The 21,459-nt window shown below is 41.3% G+C and overlaps 1 protein-coding gene across 3 annotated transcripts in view; it reads right to left on the bottom strand.

The window, feature by feature from the left end:
• BCLAF3 (BCLAF1 and THRAP3 family member 3) overlaps positions 1-21,459 on the bottom strand; it is a 76,164-nt gene that overhangs the window by 40,631 nt on the left and 14,074 nt on the right. For 2 of the 3 annotated variants that reach the window (XM_044283974.1, XM_044283976.1), the window contains exons 2-6: positions 9,470-9,613; positions 8,687-8,742; positions 2,736-3,290; positions 1,852-2,499; positions 64-174 (exon numbers count right to left, since the gene is read on the bottom strand). In XM_044283974.1, the coding sequence (XP_044139909.1) occupies positions 64-174; positions 1,852-2,499; positions 2,736-3,290; positions 8,687-8,727 (1,355 nt within the window). In that variant the 5' untranslated portion in view covers positions 8,728-8,742; positions 9,470-9,613. Of the gene's footprint in view, positions 1-63; positions 175-1,851; positions 2,500-2,735; positions 3,291-8,686; positions 8,800-9,469; positions 9,614-21,459 lie in introns of all 3 variants that reach the window. The other variant, XM_044283975.1, reaches the window with a different exon arrangement.

The raw sequence follows: 21,459 nt of genomic DNA, 5'->3' as shown, positions 1-21,459 counted from the left end.
TAATAAATTCCCCCTCGTTTGTATATAGTTTACATATGTTGTCAAGGAATAAAAAAAGAGCACCTCTTTAGAACATCTTTTTCGGGCATCTTCTGTTCAGAATTCCTCTTCCCTTGGGGAATGTCAGACTTTGGTTGAATGTCTTTGGAGATATTCCAATGCTCATGAGGTTGTCTAGATAAGAAGATAACTAGGAAATTACCTTGATTCACTCTCCATAAAATGTACACATAAATCACCTAGCTAACATAACACATAACACATTTTGAAGCATGGACTCGCTAAGTTTTACAGAATCTAGGAACCAAGAGTTGTGAAGGTCTCACGTATCTTAAATAGTTATAAATCTGATATTTGATTACAAGAAGAAGAGGTTACAAAAGCACAACTGGTGTTTTTGACATTTTTACGAAACTAAGATATAAAGTAAACATGAAATACTAAGAAATAAATGTAATAATCCATGTTTCATTTTAATAAGAACAGAAAGAGATGTTGGTACATGACATAAAACTATCGTCTTACCTGTGAAATACTTCCTGTTCTTTCAGGATCCACATAGTAATATATGAAGCCACCCATTCATCAAAAACTACATAACTCTGATTTCCTTGGATTACACAATTCAGCAGCGGGGTAACCCGAATATTATATTATTTTTGTGCTATGATAGATTTGTGAGGCGAGAAAAATTTCATGCGACTTTTACATATTTTTGTGTTTTGGGTAGAAGCTGATTTCGATGATAAGTATATATTATGGTGAGGCAGACCTTAACTTTGGGAATTCTCAGCATTTTCACTGCAAATTTCCTTCATATTTTGGAGAAGATACTCTAACACGATTTAAGGTTATGCTGGACAACATAGCTGGTCGATTAGGAATGAAAATTCATCATCAATTCAGCTGTATAACTCCATGTAAGGCGAGGTTTCAGCTCACACACACACTCTGTATCGATTTCCATGTATTCGGTATGACCGTTTTTCAGCTGCATTCTGCCATGGTCATGACTTTTGATATTCGAGGCCTTTAATGTTAATAAGTCCTATGTATAAGATCATCGAAATATAAGACATGAATTTCTTCATAACATGTTAGCACCCATTACGCAGAATGCTAGTTCATGGCGCCGCCAAGTAAAAAAAATAAAACAACTTAATTAGCTTTGATTTGACTGTTTTTCAGTTAGCAGCTTGTTTGTTGTTTTAAATAATGTCTGCCCTGAAATTTCATATAACTTTTGATTGACGGATTCTACAATTTCTCCTCCAGTAAAGTTGGTCCCATGGAAACTTTCTTAAAATTTCCCCCCCCCCGTTTTCTTTAGGGAATTAAAACAACATTTATTCAATCAAATGTCCTAACTCGTTTCCAAAGAATTAATTGGTGTGTGAAGTCACCGAGAGCGTAAGCCATTCCGCGAAAAATATTAGGCTTGGAAGAACTGTGTTCATATGATCCGCATGGCTGTCATATATGAAGGGAGCGTGACCTTTTAAGAAAATATTTTGATGTTCCCGTTTTCCGTTCTATTTTTTACTTTTCATTTTTCGTCTTGTTTTCATGTCGCCTGCTTCTTTTTTTTTTTTGTCTTTTTCTACAAAAAAAAAAAAAAAAAAAAAAAACCCTGCTCCTATGTATAGCTTAGGGTGATTATTTTCCACTGACGTTTCTTCTGCAATTCCACCAATGAAATTTGTTTCACGCATGAAAATTTCGGCACCTTTCGACCTTCTAGATGTGTCATCCTCTTGTTTCCACGGGTGAAAGAAGCATGAACTTTTACCTCGCTCTCACAGAAAACCCAAGAAAAAAAAAACAAACCTATGAGAGTAATTAAAATAATACCTATACTTATCCACCGATTTCTTCAATTCCAGATTAACCATGATAGATTCCTTTTCACAGTTAGTCTTCGGTGTTATGGTTGGGTCAGAAGATTTTGGACTATGGTTATCCAAGTGGCGTTTAGAACTTGGTTCCCTCCTGTATTCAGCTTCTCTTCCACTTTCCTTGTGCTTATGATTTAGGTGTAGGTTATCAGTTTTGAACGCACCTCTATCGGGAGCCTTTTTTTCACTGTATTTAGTAGTCTGTTCTGGTGATCTTTCAGAAAATGTTCCCCTTTCTCGGTTACTCATATTTGACCTGTTGTGTTGGGAAGTTCTGGTAGAAAAGTTTTTCTTGTCTTCGTAACGGTTGTCTCTCTCAGCATGGTCATTTAAAAAAGGTGGCTCCACATGTACATACGAAGGAGATCTATGACTATAATCATATTCTATCTTGGCAAGTTCTCCTGAATGGGTCTGATATACAACAGGACTAGGATCTCGGAGATCTGCGTCTTTTGACCAATCCTTGTCATGATGTGGCCATAAAGTATGATCATCATTCCAGTGAGAATGTCTTGGTGGCGGCCTGTAGTCATGCCTGTCTGGTTCTCTAGTTCTCTTAGGAAGTGGCTCATGTTCTCTGTAATCACGATCCTCAGGATGCCTGTTGACATAATTATTTTTGTGTGAAAATTAAAGCAGATTAGAAATCCAACAATGTGCACATTACTTCAGTCACACAAACAGCTTTAAAAAAAAATAAAAAATAAATAAAAAATGTATGGGCCAAAAGAGGTGTGGACATTTCCAACAACAACATCAAAGTTCTAACATAATGCAATGCTAAAACTAGTAGGTGTAGTATAAAACATAAAAAACATGCTTAGAAACCATGTCTACCTCTTTTGAAACACATTTTGATCAACAAATTCTTCAGATCTTCTGCCGGATGGTGGCAAATATGGATCTGTGTGATCTTGATTCCACTGTCCATCATGGTCATGCCAATCCCTATCAGGTTCTCTGTGGTAAGATCTGTGAGAGGAGCCTTCTCGTCTCACATGTTTAAAACCATTTGTTTCGGTATGTGCATTAAGTTCTTGATTTCGATGGTGATAATCACGGTGTTCTCTATGGCCATGTCTATTACGATCCTCTGGATATTTTGCTGGAAATCTTCTATTACCATCTCCACGCCTATCAGGAGAATGCATTCTTTTAAATCGACTGGACGATTCAAAAGGAGATTTCCTCAAGTCTGCAGAAAATGCATCTGGCTCATAGTTGTTATCATTAAAGCGTTTATATGGAGTCATCCTGAAATTGCTTTGTCCGTGCCTTTCTTCTTCCCAGTGTTTGGGCCTTCTGGGGCCTCTATGGAACCCTTCACCATCTTGGTAATGCTCGTGAAAGTGTCTGCGTCTATTGCGCTCGGGACTTTTGTATGGTGGCGGCCTACATAAAAACAAAGTACAATAAGACAATACGCACAATATATTTTATTTTAAATTTTCTGTGGAGCTGCTATGGTACGGCTTGGCTTCAATGTGATTATTCAGTATAAATTTAGCGCTTTTGTGGAGGAGCACTAATTATTTCTATGCTGTCTGCAGTTAAAGAGATTTTATGTAGTTAATGCCTAAAAAGTTTAGTTCAGTTTTAAAAGAGAAAGTTTGGGCAGCTAAATATGTGAGGAACAAAAAAAAAAAAAAAAAAAACAACAACAACTCTGCCCATCCCATGTTTTGGAAAGAGTCCTAGTAATGGTTGGTTCATATGAATTATTAGCTTAAAAGAGGCAAGTCACCATTCCTGAAGTATCCGTTTCAGTAAAGGATCAAATTCCGCACAAAATAAGAAATCTAGAGCATCTATTCATAGACACATAGAATGTGTCAACAGATAAGAACCATTTGGTCCATCTAGTCTGCCCAATATACTGAATACTATGGATAGCCCCTGGCCCTATCTTATATGAAGGATGGCCTTATGCCTATCCTATGCATGCTTAAAGAGGACCTTTCACCAGAAAAAAGTATCTAAACTGACTATACAGATGTGTAGAGCGGCGCCCAGGGATCCCCCTGCACTTACTGTTATCCCCGGGCGCCGCTCCGTTCTCCGGTTATAGCCTCCGATATGTTCCTAGTTAGTCTCCACCCAGGGGAACCTGCCGCGGTCTCCTTCTCCTATGCTGTAGCGCTGGCCAATCGCAGCGCTCAGCTCATAGCCAGGCTATGACTAGTGTGTCTGCTCCCAGTTTTACTAGTGTGTCTGCTCCAAAAATCTGTCTAAAAAGTAGTGCAAATTAGCTCAATTTCGGTGCAATTTAGCACATCTAGGGTTTCTACACTTCTTTTTGACATGCTTGAGGAACGGAGGGGCTTCATGGGAAAGAGGGCTGGCCTAAGCCAAAATTGCACCACAATTCTGGCATAAAAATCTGTCTGAATGTAGGCCAACCAATAGCTGGTATGCAGTCAGGAAAATGAGTCTGTACCTGCACCAGACTTATCCTCCAGCCTGAGCCCCTGTGATAAATCTGGTGCAGGTCTAGGCAGCATGGCTAAGCTTACACCATCTTTAGGCTTAGTAAATCTGGGCCAGAGTTCTTAGAAATGAAGGTGCAGAATTGTTATTCATTTAACCCCTTAGTGACTAATTAATTAGGGTACTTTCACACTCATTCTTTTCCAGTATTGAAATCCGGTAAAGGGTCTCAATACCGGGAAAAAAAACAAAAACATCAGTTTTGTTCTAATGCATTCTGAATGGAAAGCAATCCGTTCAGTATGTATCAGGATGTCTTCCGTTCCGCTGCGGTATTCTTTCCGGACAAAATCTCAGAACAATACCGCACTTGCAGGCATTCATTTAGAGCTGTATTAATGCTGGATCCAGTACCAAGTGTTCTGGAAATTGCTGAGTCACCGGATCAGATTTTCTGGTCTGCGCCGGGATATAGGAGGAGAGAGTTTTGCTTTTAATCTTTGAAAAAATTTAAATACTGGAGCAGTTATTCGGATGATAAAGGATGAGGAAAATTCGATTCGAACAATGTTAGTGTGAAAGTAGCCTTACTGTGTAAGTCATGAGATCAAAGTGTCACCGCAAGTATACTTGCGGTGACACCGGCATCTAAACGGGTGCTACGGACAGCTGAGCTGTCCGGGCACGGGACCAAATCACAGCTGTCCCTGCCTTTGGATCGCTGTGATTGGTCAGTCAGATTTGACTGATCAATCATAGCGTTCAGCAGCGCTGCTCTGCTGTGTTTACTGTGTCCCGATCAACCCCCCTTAAGGATGGCCAAGCGTAACAATGAGGGGGCCGACCCCCCCCCACCACCCATAATTATCCAGGATGGCCGAGCGGTAGTAGATTGTCAGCTGTAACATACAGCTGACAATCTATTGTAACAGCAGACATAGATGCTGGCACAGATGTTGGCCGTTTAACCCCTTCTATGCCGCGGTCCGTAGGGACCGCTGTATAGAAGGGGTTAACAAGAAGGAAGCTCCCTCTCCCATCGGGCGCTGCTGTGGCAGCGGCACGATTGATCATAACAGAGGGAGGGAGCTTCCTCCTTCCCATCAGGCCGCTGCTCTGCTGTGGCAGCGTCCCGATGGTTACCATGGCAAGTGGACGCCCATATCCGAACATTTATAATTGGGTAAAAAATTAAATACCCTAAACATGTTTGGTATCGCCGCGTCCGGAGAAACCAGCTCTATAAAAATATCACATGACCTAACCAATGTCACTTACCATCACAAAAAGTGCAACACGAAGCGATCGAAAGGGCATATGCCCCCCAAAATACTACCAAACTGTCACCTCATTCTGCAAAAAATGATAACCTACCTAAGACAATCAGCCAAAAAAAAAAAAAAAAAAAAAAAAAGCTATGGCTCTCGGACTATGGAGACACCTAAAACATTATTTTTTTGGTTTCAAAAATAATATTATTGTGTAAAATTGAAATAAGAAAAATTATACATATTAGGTATTGCCAGTCCTGTAACGACCTGCTCTATAAAAGATATCACATGACCTAACACCTCAGGTGAACACCGTAAAAATAAAAACAGTGCCATTCACCTTGCCACATAAAGTGCAATAACGAATAAGCAATGCATAGGAGGGGACCTTCTCCCTTATCCTGGCTTCCAGGCCTAGTGGCATGGTTTATATAGACATTGTGCATTATTGTTTTTTTCCCCCACTTCCCACCGTGACAGTATGCTCCACAAGGAGAGCCTCATGGATAGGTGACACATCCAGAGAGGAGCAAAGCTCCTACTCATACAAAGGCAGACATACCCCTAACCTCAGGCTCACAACTGCAGTATAAGAAGAGCCATAAGGCCACACCCAGCTCTACCTTGCACACTCCAACACTAAACAAACCAAAATGGGAAGAAACTACAGCCTAAAAGGGAAGTGTAAAATCATGCTAACAACACGTTGCCACCAGCAACAAGCATGCACGGCAAAAGTGTCATGGTCCACTACCATCTGACCATGACAGCCGTGAGACATATGTACCCAAAAATGGTACCGATAAAAACTTTAAAAGCTTAACGAGCCCCTGCACAAGACGATCGTCAGAATTTTTTTTTTTTATAATATGGCCGTGCAGAAAATGGAAACACAAAAACAATTTTTTTCCAAAAATGCTTTTTATGCAAAACTGAAACAAAGCAAGTAGACATATTCGATATCATCGCATCTGTAACAGCTTGCTTTATAAAAATAGCACATGATCTAACCTCTCAGATGAACGTTGTAAAAAAAAGAAAATGGTGCCAAAACATCCATTCTTTGGTTACCTTGCCTCACAAAAAACATAATATAGAGCGATTAAAAATCATATGCACCCCAAAATAGTACCAATAAAACTGGCACCTTATCCCGTAGTTTGCAAAATTGGGTCACTTTTTGATTGTTTCTACTGTAGGGTGCATCTGGGGGGCTTCAAATGGGACAATGTGTCTAGAAACCAGTCCAGCAAAATCTGCCTTCCAAAAAACATACAGCACTCCTTTTCTTCTGCACCCTGCCATGCGCCTATACAGCAGTTTACCACCACATGTGGGGTGTTTCTGTAAACCGCAGAACCAGGGCAATAATCAGAGTTTTGTTTGGCTGTTAACCCTTGATGAAATTAAAGTTAATTAAAGTTAAATAAAAAAAATGGATTAAAATGGAAAATCTGCCCAAAAAAAAGAAATTTAGAAATGTAATCTCCATTTTCCTTTAATTCTTGTGGAATACCTAAAAGGGTTAACAAAGTTTGTATGATCAGTTTTGAGTAACTTGAGAGGTGTAGTTTCCAAAATGGGATCATTTATGGGGGGGGGGGGGGGTTCTACTAATGTAAGCCCCACAAAGTGACCTTCAGACCTGAACTGGTCCTTAAAAAGTGTGTTTTGAGAATTGCTTCTAAAATTCTAAAATCCCCAAAAATAAAATGACATTTACAAAATGATGCCAATATAAAGTGGACATATGGGGAATGTTAAGTACTAAATATTTTATGAGGTATCACTTTGTTTTAAAATAGAAATTTTGAAAATTGCAAATTTTTCTAAAATTTTGGTAAATTTGGGATTTTTTCACAAATAAAAGGTGAAATATATTGACTCAAATTTATGACTGTCATGAAGTACAATGTGTCACGAGAAAACAATCCCAGAATGGCTTGGATAAGTAAAAGTGTTCCAAAGTTATTACCACATATATATGTCAGATTTTCAAAAATAAGCCTGGTTACGAAGGTGCAAAATGGCCCGATCGTGAGGCCTTAGTTCACACCTGAGCGCTTTACAGCGCGTTCCTACACGCTGTAAAACACTCAACAAGGAGAAACCAATGCTTCCCTATGGGAATGGTTCTCACCTGGGCGTTTTACAGCGCGTACAATCGCGCTGTAAAACGCCCGACGCTCAAACAAGTTCTTGAGCTTTTTTTTGGGGCGTTTGTCGCGCGTTCCCGTACATAGACTTCAGCGGGAATGCGCGACAATGTGTGTTTGCTTGTCTCTGTATGCGCGATTGTAAACGCAGGTACAATCGCGCATACAGAGCGCTCGTTTCAGAACGCTCAGGTCTGAACCCAGGGTAAGGGGTTAAACCGACATGTCAGGAGTGGTGACAGGTGCCTTTTAAATACTATTAAAGGGGTTGTGCAAAGACATAATACTGAAGACCTATCCTTAGGGTAGGTCATCGGTATCAGATTGGTAAGCGTCCGATTCCCCCATGATCAGCTGTATGAAAGGGCTTCGGCACACTTTCTCTTCAAATTTTACCTGTATGCCGTCTAGACGATAGCGGCAGTGCAGTGTAATTACAACTGCTTGTTCCATTTAAGTGAATGGGACAACCTATTACAGTGTACCACCTTCAGTTAAACATTGAAGAAGATGCAGCGCCTGGAAAAGCACCTCAACCCCTTCAAACAGCAGATTTGGGAGGGGGGGGGGGGGGGCTTCTGGAAGTTGGCCTCCCACCGATCTGATATTGATGACCTGTCCTGTCCTATGTAGCGTATTGTTGCAGGATATCGGTCATGGATTTGCAGCTTTTGCAATGGAATACAAAGGGTGAAATACATAGCAAATAGGCAACACATTCATCTAGTTCCATACACAGCTTTGTAGAGAGATTCACGGCCAGTGTTCAGTTAAAAGGATTGACTGACTTTTTTTTGTACTGATAACCTACCGTCTCCTCTGGATAGGTCATCAGTGAAAAAATCCCGCACAACCCCTCAAAAATTGCTGCAGACATTTTCTACCTCATACTGGTCCACCATAAAATGTCACACGGCTAAAGTCATGTACTAACCTGGATTTCCACTTGGGTGACCTCGAGCGTGATTTTGCCATACTTTTTATGGTGGCCTTAAAAGTAAGCAAAGGAAATTACGTCTGAAGAGGAGATCAACATTGTTTTTTTATCTGAAACAGATTTTGCACATAATTCAGATGTAAAGTACAGCAACCTGTTCTATAATGTACAACAATACTGTATAGTCATGCAGGAGGTCCAACTGTTCGGAGTCCTGGCAATCGGCCACATTTATAACAGCGGTCTAAAAGAAAAAGCATCTTCGTTGCCCACAGCAACCAATGACCGTACAACTTTCGTTTTTTCAGAGCAAAATATGAACTAGAAGCTGTGCCGTGATTGGTTGCTAGGAGTTTTTACTTTAGACACAGTGTTGTAACCTTCCCCCCTCCCAATGTATTTGTTCCAGTGGCAAATAAATAATTGCCAGGCCCAATGTTTTCAATGGACACTTACATGTCTGTGAAGCTAAACTAACAGTACCTGGGCACCTTTTATTAGAATTCTGCATTGCAGTGTTGCTCTGTTAATCTTCCTGGAAATGAATAAAAACATATTGCATACAGTGACAATGGTGCTTCACAGTTTCCCCTCGATAAAGGGACGTTTCCCACAGTCAGATGTATGAAATGAGAAATGGCGAAATCGCTGAATTTTAGTGTTTCACATATTTTTAGGAAGAATAACAGAGGAACGGGGCATTTGGGCTGTAAGAAAATATTTCTGTTACTTATATGTCAGGAGAGGACATCTCCTGTTCAGTTATTATGTGCTTCTTACCGCTTACGTGCAGCTCTCTGTGGTGCTGAAATGGGTATAAAATATTCACTTCATCCAAACGTAGTGCGTTACGTCATCCTTCACCTTTACGCAGGCACACGTTTAGAGACTATTCACAACGGTCATTTTGTTCCTCAAGAAAATCTACAAAGTGTCAGGAAAGAGCAAGATATACAATAACGATAAGTGTAATCACCCTGACAAAATAAGTCTTATTATACTTTTAGTAGCATTATTGTCCATTTGTGACTACTGTATACGGACCATCTATAGGCATATTGTGGTACCTAGCGGTCCAGGATACAATGTCCCACTGATGTCGAGTCAGCTTCCCAATCCAGGACATAGTAAGGGGTTTTCAAGAGAGTAGAATATTGATAGCCTATCCTCAGGATAGGCCCCCCAATATCTGATAGTGAGGGTCTGACTCCCCTGTCGATTTGCTGTTTGAAGAGCCACGGGCCTGTTCCTAGGCCAGCAACGTCATGTTCGACAGTCGCACAGCGTATTTGCAGCTCAGTCCCATTCAAGTGAATGGACCTGGGTTGCAATACTAAGCATGACCACTGTATAATGTAAGGCAAGGAGGCTGCAGTGCTCACCGGAGTACCACAGCCTCTTTAAACAGATGATTGAACTAAGGCTAGGGGATATCAATCAGACATTGATGACCTTTGCTGAGTCTATGCCATTAATATTGTACTTCTGGAAAACCCTTAACATTTTTAGCACACTGTAAATCCATTCCATGGGAGTGATGAGAACTGGACCCACACCAACAATTATCTAGTCAATCAGTGATGCAGAGATAATAACATTGTTCATGTTGTGAACATTTTGATACCGCTGAAACTGTATTGGGGAGAGCTTACATACATCACCAGCCAAGATCGGCTACCTACAACTGAAATGTTAATTAAATGGTTGCTTCTAGTTACTTTACAATTCAAAGGTAACACCTATTACCTTTATACTCCTCTCGTCACTGAACAGGACTATCCCATTAGCCACTGCTCCCCATAAGATCCTGAGAACTGAAAACATTAGGGGGGCATCTGTCAAGCCATGTGTGTTTCTATGACCAAGTTGCGGCATAAAGCATAATGGTTGGGATCAAATACCGGTAATAACTACAGTACATGCAGCAGGTCTGGGCGACAGCCGCAGTGGAAGCATGTCTGGCATAATACTGGCATACGATCGAGACTAAATATACGCTTCTTAACAGTCAACATTAAGTCCCATAAGGAAAATCTAACTCAAGACAACTATATAAAAAACACAAAATAAACCAATGCTAGTACCTTTGCTATAACATTCCAAAATCATTAGCCAACTTTATCCTGGGGCTGCAACTGCATTACATCGAGATGCAATAGCAACTGTCAGTAACAGCGGACATCACTTGATAGTTGTCATGTGACAAGCCACATCTCCAAGTGAACGGGCCGTGCTGTGTAGACAGGTGACCGGGAGCCCACTGTGCAGGGAAAAACCGGGATCTGTGGGGGTCAAGCATAGCGTGCACCGATCAGATGCTTATTTTTCCTGGGAGTGCAGTCTGGCCTTCTATTGCAGCTAACCATATACTGTCCTTCCAACTGACAGAAATCGGTGTAGGTTCACCTCCACTTAACTGTTATGGTAGAAAACAGCCTGCCGAAGTTCTCCGGATCTGACCCAGCTGGATACTGCCATTCACCGCTGGACTCCATTGACAATCATAAAATCTAGTGGGGTTCTTGACGCTTTCTGGCAAGAGTTTGGGTTTTGGCCAGACAAAAACTGTTACATGCAACATTTTTCATCTGTTCGAAAGCAGCATTTTGCTGGAAGAGGACTGGTTCTCATTATACTCAATGGGGTCCGCCGGTGAAAGGCAGTATTGGACTCGGCCTGATCTGGTGAACTCCAGAAGACTTATCTGCCGGAACAGACTAGCGTTCCAGTTAAAATAAGGTGTGAAGCTACAGTTAGCATAAAATGCCCTTGATGGAGACAAAGCCACCCAGTTAAGCCAGTACCCTCTGCTCTGCACTGATGAGGAGCAATTACCCCAAACAGCAGATGAGATGCTGGCTTATTTATTATCCAAGTTATGTCTCAAGGCCTGTGTAAAAGGTTGAACGTTGACTGATAGCTGCCTTACATCTGGTGGCATCAGAGGTAGAGCTTGCTAAGAGCTCTTTTGCATCCCGTCTTCCCAATGGTTCTGGTAATTATCCCATAGTTCTTTGCACATGCAGTATCAAGTCATGGGTTAATATTCTGCATGTAAACACCCAGTTCACATTGAATAAATTAAATAAATTTTGTATAGTAAAAGATGCAAAAATGGGAATGAAAGGTTCCTATAATTTTTAATGAGCCCATAAATTTAGACGTCACTTGAAGTGCTGCACAATTATCTGTCACTGAAGGGAGAGGTCACTTCAAAAAAGTTTGGGAAATTGGGCAATTAAAGTTTTAGAAAGATTTAGAAACATAAAAAAGGATTATGGTAATAGGGACAGTCACATTACACGCAGCTGCCAACAGAACTGGCTTTAAACATCAGTTTGCATTAGCACTTCAAGGGCACTTGAGAAATACATGTCCGGGAATTTTACCACAGTCAACAAAAAAAAAAAAAAAAAAAAAGTGAAAAAATAAATTAATAAATGAAAAGACGCTGAATACACACAAGCTCACTGTCTTTCTGCAGAGGTCAAATGTATCATCAGACAAGTTCTGGCATCGTATACGGTGGGGGACGTGTCCTGTCAAACTCTAGTCAGCAGAGTATAATGAAAGAACAATTCTACTCAACTGGCACTGCTTGCTTGTATTTTACCACATACTCTAAATATGCAAGAAAGAATGGAGAAGAGACCTGTGCGTACAGACTGGAGGCCTGTCAGCCCTGTGTACACAGTCAATCTGCAAACCCTGCCAGCGCTTTTCTAAGCCATTTAGAGTTATGCATGGTAGAAGCTTCATTTCTCAGCACCACACGTCCATGTCGGTGACGTCATCTGTGACGAGGTGTCAGTAGTGCATCCGCAAAAAAATCCGTGTTTGGTCCGTGTGTCATCTGTATTCCAGACACTGCTAGGCCAAAAATTAAATTCCAGAGCATCTCCTACCAATGGTCCATGGAAAACCACTGATGTGTGAATACACAAACTGAAGTCAAAAAGGTATCTGTGCTGTCCGTGGGGAACACAGACAGCGCAAGTCCATGACTCACTGACATGAAGGAGGCCTAAATCTGTATTTCATTATGTAATGGGTAAAGAGTTACAGACCCTGCACTGTACACCAATGAAAAAAGATGGGGAATATGCTATAAATTTGTAGCACCAAAATGATAAAAAATAAAAAAATAAAAAAATAAAGTTATTGCTTCAAACTTAAGATAATCCATTCTATAGGAAACAAAATATTTGAAGACTGATTAAAATTAAGTTTTGGCTGATGCCAGGATATCCACAGGATACAGATTAATACAGGTCCTTCTAAAAAAAAATAGCATATTGTGATAAAGTTCATTATTTTCTGTAATGTACTGATAAACATTAGACTTTCATATATTTTAGATTCATTACACACCAACTGAAGTAGTTCAAGCCTTTTATTGTTTTAATATTGATGAAAAAATTCTAAAAAAATTAGCATATCATGAAAAGGTTCTCTAAACGAGCTATTAACCTAATCATCTGAATCAACTAATTAACTCTAAACACCTGCAAAAGATTCCTGAGGCTTTTAAAAACTCCCAGCCTGGTTCATTACTCAAAACGGCAATCATGGGTAAGACTGCCGACCTGACTGCTGTCCAGAAGGCCATCATTGACACCCTCAAGCAAGAGGGTAAGACACAGAAAGAAATTTCTGAACGAATAGGCTGTTCCCAGAGTGCTGTATCAAGGCACCTCAGTGGGAAGTCTGTGGGAAGGAAAAAGTGTGGCAGAAAACGCTGCACAACGAGAAGAGGTGACCGGACCCTGAGGAAGATTGTGGAGAAGGACCGATTCCAGACCTTGGGGGACCTGCGGAAGCAGTGGACTGAGTCACCGCGTACAGGAAATGGGCTACAGGTGCCGCATTCCCCAGGTCAAGCCACTTTTGAACCAGAAACAGCGGCAGAAGCGCCTGACCTGGGCTACAGAGAAGCAGCACTGGATTGTTGCATGTCATTCGGAAATCAAGGTGCCAGAGTCTGGAGGAAGACTGGGGAGAGGGAAATGCCAAAATGCCTGAAGTCCAGTGTCAAGTACCCACAGTCAGTGATGGTCCTGGGGTGCCATGTCAGCTGCTGGTGTTGGTCCACTGTGTTTTATCAAGGGCAGGGTCAATGCAGCTAGCTATCAGGAGATTTTGGAACACTTCATGCTTCCATCTGCTGAAAAGCTTTATGGAGATGAAGATTTCATTTTTCAGCACGACCTGGCACCTGCTCACAGTGCCAAAACTACTGGTAAATGGTTTACTGACCATGGTATTACTGGGCTCAATTGGCCTGCCAACTCTCCTGACCTGAACCCCATAGAGAATCTGTGGGATATTGGGAAGAGAAAGTTGAGAGACGCAAGACCCAACACTCTGGATGAGCTTAAGGCCGCTATCGAAGCATCCTGGGCCCCCATAACACCTCAGCAGTGCCACAGGCTGATTGCCTCCATGCCACGCCGCATTGAAGCAGTCATTTCTGCAAAAGGATTCCCGACCAAGTATTGAGTGCATAACTGAACATAATTATTTGAAGGTTGACTTTTTTGTATTAAAAACACTTTTATTTTATTGGTCAGATGAAATATGCTAATTTTTTTAGATAGGAAATTTGGGTTTTCATGAGCTGTATGCCAAAATCATCAATATTAAAACAATAAAAGGCTTGAACTACTTCAGTTGTGTGTAATGAATCTAAAATATATGCGAGTCTAATGTTTATCAGTACATTACAGAAAATAATGAACTTTATCACAATATGCTAATTTTTTTAGAAGGACCTGTATTAACTTGGTGGGGGTCTAAATACTGGCACCACCACCAATCACAAAAACGAAGCCCTGTACCCTAAATGAAGGGAGCGGCTGATTGAGCATCTGGCATGATGCTTCATTTATTCTCTGTGGGATAGCTGGAGATAGAGACATACAGCAATAACTTCTTATAACCGGAAAACGACGTTAATAGGGGGGAAAAAAATGAAGGTCAGTCTGAAGATCGTGGGGTCCCAGAAATTGATGCCTCACTGATCAAAAAAATAGATATGTTACTCACCCATCCCATTCCTCTGGCATGCTCTGTCCTTTCTCCTGAATATCAGCACTCTAATGACGTCATGCGGCCGGGTTTTTTAAATCCATCTCTGGAGGCAGAAAATTTGTCCTGCTGCCAGTCTGTGCCCCTGACCCTGCCACTACATCAGCCTTGCTACATCCATCTCGGCTATATTAAAGGCATTATCTGAGATTTTTATCTGATCGGTGGGGGTCCGACACCTGGGACCCCTGCCAATCAGCTGTTTGAGAAAGCATCGGCGCCCTTCTTTCAGCTTTTCCTAGGCCGAGTGACATGTTCATCCGTACGGCACCACTACTGCTCTGCTACCCTCGGTGTTCCTGAACTCTGCTTTTGGTTGCATACCCATAGCTCAGCATTAGTTCCACTTTCGCTGCATCTGTGCTTCCACTCTGCTGAATCTATACTTCTGCTTTACTGCACTAGGGCCAGATGTCTGTGCTGCTAAAGACCTGCTTATCCAGACCAGTGGCTTAGTAAATCTACCTCACCAGGTGGGTCATGATCAGATGACATATCCTAGCAATATGCACCACTTTATCAAATGTAAAAACATTAAAGTTGTCCCTGAAATAATGGGTGAAGACTCGCTACCATGAGGTTTCCCCACACACAGAGGAGGAGAGGAGATGCAGCTCCCCTATGGCCATCTCTCACATACAGAGAAGCAGCAGCATGGAAGACACTATAGAGAAGTACTGAGCAGTGTAGATGTGAATCCAGTAGCTGTGAGAAAGCAAAACACTGTTAGCTGCAGCAGAAATGTCTGTGTGCCTCTCTATCAATTGGCTACTTCTCCCTTCTCCGCTCTCCGCCATCTCCTCACCACAGACTTCTATGGGCAACATGTAATCTAATCCCCCAGTGAGCTGAAAGTCCATATTGTCTCTCAAGAGGGATTCAGAAGTGAATTCAGAGTAAGGGTACAACTTTGAGAAGAAGAGGGAAGGAAAGAAGCATTTTTCAATGACAAGATATATAACAAAGTTTCTTATATTCACCTGTAAACTGCTTTATGCAAAGTTTGTTCAAACGACAGTGAAACATTTAAGGTTTAGGTTTTCTCCTTCCTAATCTAAGAATAAAAAATTTATAAAAATACAACACATGTGAAAATCACAATTACTGTTGGATGTATTAATCCAGGCAAATACTAAAATATCCCTGAAACCTGCCTACATATCTGAAGCCCCTCCATGCTCACCTGTAATCTAGCATCCTCAAAGCTACAGCAACATTGCAACTCAGCAATTTATTGGAACGTTTTGCAATACAGCATCTTGTTTATGGTATAATTAATAACCATGCTGGAGGTGTCTTCTGTCTGCAAACTTTTTATGATATAATGTGATGTGTCATAAATATTAACCACAAAGCATTTTTTCTCAGGAATGAAGCAATGGATCACTAAGTGAAAGGTATCATTACATTCAGCTGAGCTAGTCCTACAAGAAACTGTGACTAATACCAAACATGTTCATAGATCAGCAAAAACGCTTTTGTTACAATAATGCAACCACATGTATCCGTCATGAACGGATCCGGTTGTATTATGGCTTCTACAGCCAAGACGGATCAGTCTTTAACAACATTGAAAGTCAATAGGGGACAGATCCGTTTACTATTGTGTCAGAGAAAACGGATCCATCCCCACTGACTTACATCCGTCTTGCTCCGCACCACATCGCGGACAGAAAAACGCTGCTTGCATTTTGGTGCATTCCGTTTCGTTCAGTTCTATCCCCATCGACAATGAATGGGGACAAAACTGAAGAATTTTCTTTCGCTATTGAGATCCTATGACGGATCTCAATAGTGGAATTGAAAACGCTAATGTGAAAGTAGCCTAAAAGTCATTGGGTAAAAAATAAAACAAAATATAAAATGGAAAAATATTAAATATTATATATATATATACACACACACACACACACACATTCTCAATTTTACATTTAAAAATAAATAAATAAAACACACATAACAGGTATCGCTGCTTTAGGAAAGCTATGAGCTATAAAAAAATAAAAATCCTGTGAGATGAATACTGTAATGAAAAAAAAATAAAAAAAACTTGATTTGCCATTTTTTTGTCACCATGTTCAGCCAAAAAAACAAACAAACAGTGATCAAAAAGTCATATGTAGTGTACCCCAAAAATGATACAGATAAAAATACAGTTAGCCCTGCAAAAAAACAAGCCCTCATACAGCTATGTAGAGAGAAATAAAAAATAAAATAAAAAAGTTATGGTTGCCAGAAGATAGCGATGCAAAGAAAATTGAATTTTTTTTCAACGGTTTTATTTTTTATTAAGTAATAAAACAAATTAAAAAACTATACAAATATGGTATTGCTGTAATTTTATTGACCAGCAGAATAAGGACATCATGTCCTTTTTGGCGAAAAGAGAACCTCATAATATCAAAAACCTTGGCGGAACGGTGTTGTGTTTTCTTTATTTTTTTTTTTTCAATTTTACCCCACAAAAGATTTTTTTTCCTGTTTTCCAATACACGATATGGTAAATTAAATGGTGTCATAAAAAATAAAAATTTACACCTTGTCCTGCAAGGTGAGGATAGCTCATCAATATTAAAAGCCCGGAGAACCCCTTTAAAGTTTCCGGACACTGTTAAAGGCGTTTATCAGTCTACAGTAGATTGATCAATAGGCATGTATACTTTCTGCACTTTCCTAGGGGCCTTCACTTATCACAGCTGGGGGGACGGTTTAAAGGGGTTTTCAGGGACTTGTTTACTGATTACCTATGGCAGGCATCTCAAACTGCGGCCCTCCAGCTGTTGCAAAACTACAACTCCCACAATGCCCTGCTGTAGGCTGATACCTGTAGGCTGTCCAGGCATTGTGGGAGTTGTAGTTTTGCAACAGCTGGAGGGCCGCAGTTTGAGATCCCTGAACTATGGCTAAGTCATCAACATTAGAATGGTGGGGGTCTGACTCACGGCACTCCCCATCAGCTGTATTTAGAATTTCTGGTGCCGGACTGCACCTCTCCATTGACTGTGTAGTGGCCGGGACGGGTGAAGCCCCCATTTAGGGCTCATGCACACGGCCATTGTGGGACCGTTCCGTGCATTGGGGACCGCAATTTGTGGTCCATAATGCACGGGCAACATCCGTGCGGCGGGCGGGACGTACTGAGACCCATTCAACTTGAATGGCTCTGTAAACCGCCCACACCGTAAAAAAAAAAAATAGAACACGTTAAATTTTTTGCGGTGTGGAGGCACGGTCAGAAACACCATGGAAGCACTCCGTATTGCTTCCGTGGGCTTCGGATCCGTGCTTCCGTTCAGCACCACACCTCCTGGATTACGGACCCACTCAAGTGAATGGGTCCACATCCGTGATGCGGGGTGTACACGGCCGGTGCCCGTGTATTGCAGCCGTGTGCATGATGTCTACATGTTTCTCAAGCAGTCAGTCCTGTTGGAGGAGTCGCATTCATGAGGCAGTTTCACACAAGTAGCCTGGAGGCTTATATGCAAATTATACACAGGCTCTCATTTGATTTATGACGCGTCAGTAAGGTTACAAATAACTCACGACTGCATTATAATTAGCAGTCACCTACATATACACTGGAGGATGCGAAAACTGGTCATACACAGTGCACCCAGTCATTTAGACAAGGCTAAAATCAGAGGCCTTGTAAAGTTAGTTCAAAAGAATAATAACCACAAATAAAATGTTTTTCCTTCATTTAATCTCCAGAAAGATTGACTAGCTTTAAGGGGTATTCCACAGGACAGGGGATAACTATTAGATTGACGAGAGTCTTACCGCTGGGACCCCCACCGCACCCCCTGCAGTCCCCCTGAATTAAACGGAGCGGCCAGTCACACAGACGTGTGGCCGATACATTCATCTCTATGGGAGTTACGGATATAGCTGAGCGCTGTACTCTGCAATCCCATAGAAATTAATGGTGCAGCCGCACGTATGTCTGACTGACCACTCTATTAATTTCAGGGGGGGCTGCAGGGTACGGGGCCCGGTTCTCACGGTCAGTAGGCCCTCCACTGATCTAATAGTTATCCCCTATCCTGTGGAAACAACCGGAATCCCCCTTTAAACATTTTCATGTCAGCAGGATCAATCCTATTAAACTAGGTATACTGCCTGGTAGGGTTCGCCCAGTTGAAGCATTCCATGTAGCATTTGTGAAGGTCTAGACTGACCAATTGTGACCACAGCTTTACTAATATTGTCACTACAAGAACATAAAATACATTTCATTAAACCCTTTAAATTATATTCCGCATCTAATAGATAAAGCGGAGTGTATGTATGTGTATGTCCGCTAAAGGAATCCAGGAACATCAGGTGTCCAGGAAGGCTTTAGACCAGATCTCAGTTCTGTAGCACATACTCTTCCTTAGATATTACAAAAAAATGCATTTGCCAATAGAAGCCTGCTCACATGACCCTTATCAGCCAATAGAAGCTAGCAGGCCCTTAGTCTCCACATACACACAGTTTTACACCAGGTTTCCATAACAACCCAGCCATTTTTCTTCACTGCTGTAGGTCAGCTTTAAAGGAAATCTGTCACCAGGATAATCGCTAGTGAAGTAAAGCCATGGCCTAATAGTACATAGTACATTATTTCCAGATGTGCCTTTGTTTCATCAATAGATGTTTTTATCCTCTGAAAATCCAGTTTATTTGGTATGCAAATGAGCCAGTAAGGTGCCCTGAGGGGCGTCACTCTGGCAGGAAGGAGCTGTTAAGGGGACTGTAACCTATGGTCAGTGTTAAGGGGCGGGTAGGGTTGGGCAATAAACCGGTATTAACGATATACCACAGTATAAAGAAAAACGATATGATAATATCGCCATTTCTTAATTACCGTGGTATTTTAGTGACGTCATAGGGGCAGACACACGTCACAGTGCTGAATACCTCCAAAACGTCCGGCGCACATTACACCAGGCACAGTTAAGAAGGAGAGAGTCCCTCCCCACTGTGATCCGGCTGCCGCTGCGCCACCAATAAGAAGGTAATAGTGAGGAGGAGGGGAGGGGCTCAATACAAATATAGACTGCGGGTGCCAGCCGTATCACATACCACCAGGTCTCAATGACAGGAAGCGGCAATACTGCGAACCGAGGCAATTTTCCCCTCAAATGCGGAACAATAAAAATAATAATAATATAATAATAATTGTTTAAATAATAACTTAAGTATCGCCACATCTGAAAAAAACAAACTATTAAAGTATTGAAACATATCTCCTATGTGGTGAACGCCGTAACAGAAAAAAAAAAAAAAAAAAAAAAACACACACTGTTCTCTTTCTCCCCTAGGATAGGACTGTTCTATTATGGGCCGCACGTTACATCAATTGCGGAATGCACACTTTTTTTTTGCATTTAGTTTTTCGTGGTATCGAGTATTGCATTACTTTTTTATGGGACTGAAACTGAATCAAAATTTTGGTTTTGTGACAACCCTAGTCACGGGGGTATAAGTCCTTTAGGTCACAAAGAATATAACAAATTGTAAGAATAAAATTGGTAGGGAATAACGGGCCGTCATGGTGATCTCATGGAAACCGAATTACCGGTAAGTATAAATCACCATGACGGCCACAAGTAGATATCCAAAATTATAATATCAAGGGAGGGCTACTGAACGAAGGGCTTTACGCCCAAAAGACAGAACAGCAGTATTTGAAAAATCTAAGCGGTAATGCTTTATAAAAAAAAAGGTACGTACACTGGACTAGGTTGCCGCCCTACAAATGTCTTCCAAGGAGGCACCTGCTTGTTCGGCCTATGAAGAGGACATAGCGCTTTTAAGTTAGCTGGACAAGAAACCCCCTGAGCTGTATAACAATGAGAAATTGTGCACTTAATCCACCTAGCTATGGAAGATTTGGACAACCTCATTCCTTTGTTCTTTCCCGAGAACTGAACCAGAAGACTAAATCGGACTTCCTGAAGTTTTTTGTGACCTCCAAGTATTTTAAAACCACACGTCTAACGTGTAAGGTGTAAAAAGAACTCTCCCCCCTATTTTTGGGATTATTACTAAATGAAGGGAAAATGATCTCTTGATCTCTGTGGAAGTCAGAAATTACCTTGGGAAGGAACCCTGGGTCTAGTATGAGTACAATCCTATCGTCCAAGATTCTAAGATAGGGCTCCCTAATTGAGATCGCTTGTAGCTCACCCAGCCTCCTTGCTGATGGGATTGCAATGAGAAATGCTGTCTTGAAAGATAGAAATGTGAGAGGACAGTTTTCCAGAGGTTCAAACGGACTCACAGTTAGGCCATGTAAAACGGTATTGAGGTTCCTGGAAGGAACTCACGATTTTAATGTGGGCCAGTCTTGCTGCCGCTTTCATGAATCTTCTGATCCATCTATAGCTTGCTAAGTCTACATCAAAGAAACAGCTGAGTGCCGATTCTTGTACCTTAAGAGTAGATGGTCTAAGACCTAATTTTAGACCTTGTTGAAGAAAGATTTGTTAAATCTTAGGTCTAACCATGTTAGGAGAAGAAGAATCCCCTGACCAAGAGCAGAACCTCTTCCAGATTTTTAGGTATATGGCCGATGTCACCTTTTTCCTACTGGCCCTGAGAATAACTATGACCTTATCTGAAAGCCCTTGACCCTCAGTGTTTCAACCTCAGGATCCAGGCTGTTGGGGATGTAGATGGGGCCCTGGATGGGG

Source organism: Bufo gargarizans, chromosome 3 (assembly GCF_014858855.1).
Source record: "Bufo gargarizans isolate SCDJY-AF-19 chromosome 3, ASM1485885v1, whole genome shotgun sequence".
Taxonomy (NCBI): domain Eukaryota; kingdom Metazoa; phylum Chordata; class Amphibia; order Anura; family Bufonidae; genus Bufo; species Bufo gargarizans.
The sequence above is the reverse complement of the archived record's forward strand: the minus strand, read 5'-3'. Positions and strand labels throughout refer to the sequence as shown.